Source organism: Protomyctophum parallelum (genome assembly GCF_964188405.1).
Source record: "Protomyctophum parallelum genome assembly, chromosome: 6".
NCBI classification, from domain to species: Eukaryota; Metazoa; Chordata; class Actinopteri; order Myctophiformes; family Myctophidae; genus Protomyctophum; species Protomyctophum parallelum.
Window position 1 is genome coordinate 38,575,653 of NC_139701.1, and position 6,000 is coordinate 38,581,652.

A 6,000-nucleotide genomic window follows, 5' to 3' on the forward strand; every position below is an offset into this window, starting at 1 on the left:
TTTTGAGTTTTTTTATTTATATTTTTTTATTAACGCCCACTTGATCATACTACAGTGTTACACAAAAGCAGCAAAAGTAGCAGATCTGCAAGCTCGAAATGTGTCTCGAAACGTGGGGCAAAAAAATGTGATTTGAGTTTCTATATCTGTTACGTTTGAAATTAAATCCTGAAAAGTAACAGTTTTGTTTTTTTCCCACCCGACTGAGACGATATACAGCACTCTTTATAATTAAGAAATTGTCGGCCCGGACAGCTTGCGTCCAAAACTGTTCAGGCACCTAGGCGTCCCAATCCTGACTGCCTTTGCTGCATGTCACTCCCCATCTTTCTCTCCCCATTTCCTGTCAACTTAACTATACTATCAATAAAGGCATTAAAAGAGCCAAAATAAACTTTTAAAGCTAGTGCACATGGACCTCACACAGGCTAATGCATAGAGAGAGAAAGAGAGTGTGTGAACTGAAGAGATAAAATGATGGGTTTAGACAGAGAAGAGGAAAAATGTGAATATGTTCACCTTCATGGTGGTGAAGTTGCGTATGCGGTCAAATTCAAACATGATTTCGACATATCCGCCGGGGAAACTCTCGTTGGTCCAGCCCACATAGTCATATCCTGGCCACACGTGCACGTGACTGAGTGTAAAATCATCCAGGCCACACACGCCGTCGGTCAGCTGGCCCAGTCCCTCCGTCATGCTGGGTGGGTCACGTGACAGAATGAAAGAGGCAGAGAGAGATAGAGGACGTAGGCAGACAGAGATGGGGGGAGGGGGGGAGATTACAATGAAATTAGTTCACTGTTCCATCATCTAAACACCTAAACCAATGGTTCTCATTCTTCTCAAACTATTTATTTATGTATTTCAAAGACCCATAACTCTGAGTCGTGTGCAAATGGAACCACTTTGGTTCCATACAGACCTGCATGGGTTCATTTGGAACCCCTTCAAGGAACCCTGAAAGTGAGTGACTTTGAAAGCCACTGACCTGAACAATGAACACATACCTAAACAATACACATACTTTAGCCAAATATAAAATGTGGCACATCCATTCACCACTAGGTGGCAGCGTTAAACAGCCAAGTCCTCACCCCAGCTCTCTTGGCTTTGATATTAAAACATGGGCCATTTTCTTTTTTCCTCTGTACTGTTTCTTACAGAGAGAGACAGAAGGCTGTGTCATGGAGGACATTATTCACCACGCGGTGACTCAAAGAATGTAACGCAACAAAACTACTCTCATCAGTTCTTCCCCTAAGGTTTTGAAGTTTTGTTATTGCAGCATGGTTGACTCAATCACGCCCACACACAGCAGTGTAAACCACCATGACCCACACAACTGTCTGTCTCCTGCCCTCACCATGGTGACTGACCAGGCAACAACAATGGCACTGTGGAGGTCCATGGCTCCAAGGTTTGGAGGGGGAGTGCTAAGAGGGGTGGGGAAGGAAGATTGCGTTTGGTGGTGGTGAAAAAATGAACAAGAAAAGAAGACAATGAAGTACGACAATGACACAAAACCACAAGGTTCCCGGTTCGATCCCGGGCTCCCACAGAGTTAGTTAGTGTCGAAGTGTCCTTGAGCAAGTCTCTGAACCCCTAATTGCTCCCTATGAGCAGGTTGGTGCCTTGCATGGTTTCCTCCATGGATATATACTGTATAAGAAAGGCTATATGGCTCACCTGCGCTGCTGGCCAATGGAGAGCTACTCAGCTACGTCGCTATGTGGTGGCCATCTTACAGAGGGGCAGCATAATATTGTGTACATGGGGCATGTACTTTTTAAATAACCATAACTTGCTCAATCTTCAACCAGTTTTTAAACGGTTTGGTTTGTTATAAACGTCAGAGACGTCCGCATACTTTTATATGACGTTCATATAATGTAATACACAATTTATGTAAAGCGCTTTGGATAAAAAGCTATATAAATGAAATGCACCATTTATAAGACACACACACACACACGTCACGCGCACGCACACGCACACGCACACGCACACGCACACGCACACGCACACGCACACACACACACACACACACACACACACACACACACACACACACCTGTGAATGACAGCTCCATCGTACACAGAGTCGTTGAGGTAGACAGGACTGGGCAAGTTCATCTGTTCTCCTACAGGAGCGTTGTATGACACCAGCCCATCTGAGACAAACAGTGGGAAACAACAATCAAATTCAGAACAACACCACCGAAACAATGCAGGAAATAGGTGTGTGTGTGTGTGTGTGTGTGTGTGTGTGTGTGTGTGTGTGTGTGTGTGTGTGTGTGTGTGTGTGTGTGTGTGTGCGCGTGCGTGCGTGCGTGTGTGTGTGCGTGCGAGATAAGAGAAATAGAGAGAAAGAGAGAACGAGTTACCCCTTGGATTTGTATGTAGATCTACATAGAATATAGGTCCATCTTTACACTATCAGAGTTAACTTAACTCTCAGGATTCTGCAACTTCCACTCTCATCAGCCCTCAAAACCTTGAGTATGTTTCAACTCTCAATTCACTCTCGCTCACATGTGGCCCCTGGCCTCTTACCCAGCCATTCACATGTGGCCCCTGGCCTCTTACCCAGCCATTCACAGCCATAGAGCTCCACCCGCATGCAGACATTCATGGAGTGATCCGTCACTGGCATGAACCGGACGAAACGGGCAATAATGGGAGGCTCCAGGTCCTTCAGGACGATGGCGTAGGCGTTCCGGTTCCCCTCGATTACCTGTGAGGAGAAGACAAACAAACAAACACCTTGACCTTCAGAACCCAAACTGAAACTTAGATTATGCTCAATCAATCACAAAATCATAGACTCCATCTATATTGGCTGCAGATAAAAGGAAATAACTCAATAACTCATCTACCTCCTCCCTGTTCAATGTACTACCATCACTATTATCTCTAGTGTCACCACAGTCGCATGTCAGCTAAAACTCTACAGCTTATAAAGAAATGATAAGAAGAGTATAGCGCCGCTAAGCTTGAATAAACAGTCTTTATCTGTAATGTGTTATAAAGGTCAAAAGTACAGTCGGTCAGGCCCCTGGTCCCTTAGAATCTCCCTGACATTGACCATTAGCTATTAGGCAGCAAGGCCAGAGATCAAGGGTTATTTCCTGTGTAACAAAGATTGTAACGTAATGATTCCTGAATCAGTCAAAGTAATAAATGTATTGATTATTCAATTGCTGGATGAAAAATATATCGACTCTGTCGGGTGGAAACCTCAGTCAAGATTGAATATGTTTATTGTCACAAGGGTGTACAAGTGCATGCACTGTGAAAAACATAGGTTGGGGCTGCTCCATAATACATATAAGAAACACTCATATGTCCAATACTTTTCAGGATTCAAATTCAAACATAGCAAAAGTAGCAGATCTACAAGCTCAAAATGCATTGCTTCACGCAGCGGTTCGTCTGAAGGTTTCTGCCCAACAGCAAGGATCTGTTGATTATTGAATTGGCTAATGCATTGATGTGTTTATTTATTAATCACTTATTTGGGGTTATTAATGGACTCACCTGTTTGCCCTTCCTGTTCCTCCAAGAGATCCATCGGCTGCCATCGCGGCTGTACTTGATCTTGTACATCTGGGCAAACTCGTTGCCGATGCCCCCAGCATGGCGTCCCTGGGTGCCCACCAGGGTGATGAAGTGAAGAGAACGCAAGTCAATCTGAAGGAACTCCTTGAGGCTGTCCGGCTCCACTGAGTCAGGACACCACGCACCATCACCTTCCTCAAACTCCAACCTAGGAGGTGGAAGAGAGAGAGAGAGTTATCCCTTATTTATCCTTAGATATTTATGTATGTTGTAGATGAGTGGTTCCCAAACACTGGGTCGCGGACACATTTTTATGGTTCCCTTACATTTTTGGTTTCCTACATTTCCGGTGCGTGACAATCCCAGCCAATCAGGTGTTAAGAGTGCGTGGGAAGAAGGACAAAGGACCAATGGGGCTGCAGTGGCTCAGGTGGTATATAAAGGGTGGCTGTGTGGGAACGGGATGGCACCAAGCTGCTCATCAGGAGCAGTTATAGAGAATTGCTACACAATTCATCAAAAATAGATTGAGATCTAGATTCAGACACCTATATCTCATTTTGTGAAGAATCGTGCAGCAATACTTGGGTGTCCAATTAGTTTTAGTTACTCTTATGTTTGTTCATTTTTATAAATATTTTAATGGAAAAAATGAGAATCGTGTGAGAATTGTGATCTCAATTCTTATGGAGGAAAATCGAGATTCACATTTGAGCAAGAATCGTGCAGCACTAAGTTAGAGGTTCAATGGCTTGCTCAAGGAGTTCAGAACTTCTGATAAGGGCGTGATGCCAGGATCAAATCTCCTAACCTTGCATGGATGTCTCTGCAGCCTGTTTGGTGAATGTAACGCATGCATTGTAAAGCGTTTGGGAAAAGTCACTATGCAAAAAGAAATTGCTGATCAATAAGCTCACAACTAGCCTGAGCTAACGCTAGACATTTCTGGCCTAGATGGGAGGGTCGCGGCTCAGAAAAACGCGCACCCTGATTGGATCTCATCGATCTGTCCGTCACCCCCGGCCCCTCCTCTCCCCCCTAGTGCAGCGCTACGTCACATCATTTGGAGCGACGCCCACCCGGAAGGGTTGACTCCCACTTTTAGACCAGAGCGGCCAATGCGTTCCTCCAGGCTTTCAATTTTTGCACCAACAAAGTGAAAGCCTGGTACCGAGGCTAGCTCACAACAAGCTCACAACAAGCTCACAAAGTTCACAACATGTTGTGAACTTGTAGATCTGGTATTTTCGCAGAATGTTGGCCATTACAAAATCGTGGGATAAAAAATATATAAAAAAAAGAATGTTGGCCACCACAAAAAGGATGCTATAGGGTTCAAGTGGTTAAGACCAATCAATTGCAGACCAAGTGATGGTGAGTGGATTTATAGCACATATTATAATTGCAGTAGGAAAGGAGTAAAATTAGGACAGGATGGGGAGAGAAAGGTGAGAGGAAAGTGAAAGTGAGTGCGGTGGTGGATTTCAGTTCATGCAGTTATAAAAACAGCTCTGTGAAGGCCTACGTCGTAAATTCATTTGAGGCTGTTCATTTGGGGTTAGGGGGCTGGCTGGGGCTGCTGGGAGCCCGGCAAGACTGAAGGGTTAGGGGGCTGGCTGGGGCTGCTGGGAGCCCGGCAAGGCTGAAAACACAGCCATTGTCGACCAGAGAAAAAGTATTACATCATTATCCTTGATACTTAGTCAAGGCCACCCACATTTTACAACACGCATGCACACATGCATGTGTGCACACTCACACAGAGACACACACACAAACACACCGAGGCACGCACACACTCATGCACGCGTACCCACAGGCAAGCCCACATGCGCGTGCACGCACACACACACACACACACACACACACACACACACACACACACACACACACACACACACACACACACACACACACACACACACACACACACATACAGACTGACGACACATGCACCCCCTGGCCTCCTTAATAATGTGGTTCTGAGTGGAACTGATACCCTAGTTTGTGGTTTACTGCAAATAAACAGCCACCTTACAGAAACAGACCCACCCATATACTTACACTATCATTATGAAGGGGGTACATATCGCCGCAGTCGGGCAGAAACCTCTTATCTCAATTATAACGTTTTTTACTGTAAATTAACGCCTTACTTTATCATATTAGAGCATCACATAAAAGTCAGTTTCGAGCTTGTATATCTATTTAAAAAAATGTGAACCTTGTAACGTTTTGGACAGTTTCCACCCTTCAGAGATACTATGTGGTGTATGTGATGGTGTGACAGTGCATGCACATTGTACAGTATGGTGTGCGCAATCTGCGCATGCATGCATGTGTGCGATGTGTGAGCATGTGTGTGTGTCTGCAGACTTTGCACATGGGTAGACTCAGTGCTTGTTGTGCCTGTGCATGTGCTGGCCTACCTGCCATATC

The 6,000-nt window shown here is 45.0% G+C and overlaps 1 protein-coding gene across 4 annotated transcripts in view; it reads right to left on the bottom strand.

Moving 5' to 3' along the window:
- ddr2a (discoidin domain receptor tyrosine kinase 2a) overlaps window positions 1–6,000 on the bottom strand; it is a 49,443-nt gene that overhangs the window by 10,318 nt on the left and 33,125 nt on the right. For all 4 annotated transcript variants that reach the window (XM_083766937.1, XM_083766935.1, XM_083766936.1 and 1 more), the window contains exons 3-7: window positions 5,991–6,000; window positions 3,541–3,769; window positions 2,590–2,737; window positions 2,075–2,174; window positions 520–700 (exon numbers count right to left, since the gene is read on the bottom strand). The exon at window positions 5,991–6,000 is cut by the window's right edge and continues 93 nt beyond it. In XM_083766937.1, the coding sequence (XP_083623063.1) occupies window positions 520–700; window positions 2,075–2,174; window positions 2,590–2,737; window positions 3,541–3,769; window positions 5,991–6,000 (668 nt within the window). The remainder of the gene's footprint in view (window positions 1–519; window positions 701–2,074; window positions 2,175–2,589; window positions 2,738–3,540; window positions 3,770–5,990) is intronic.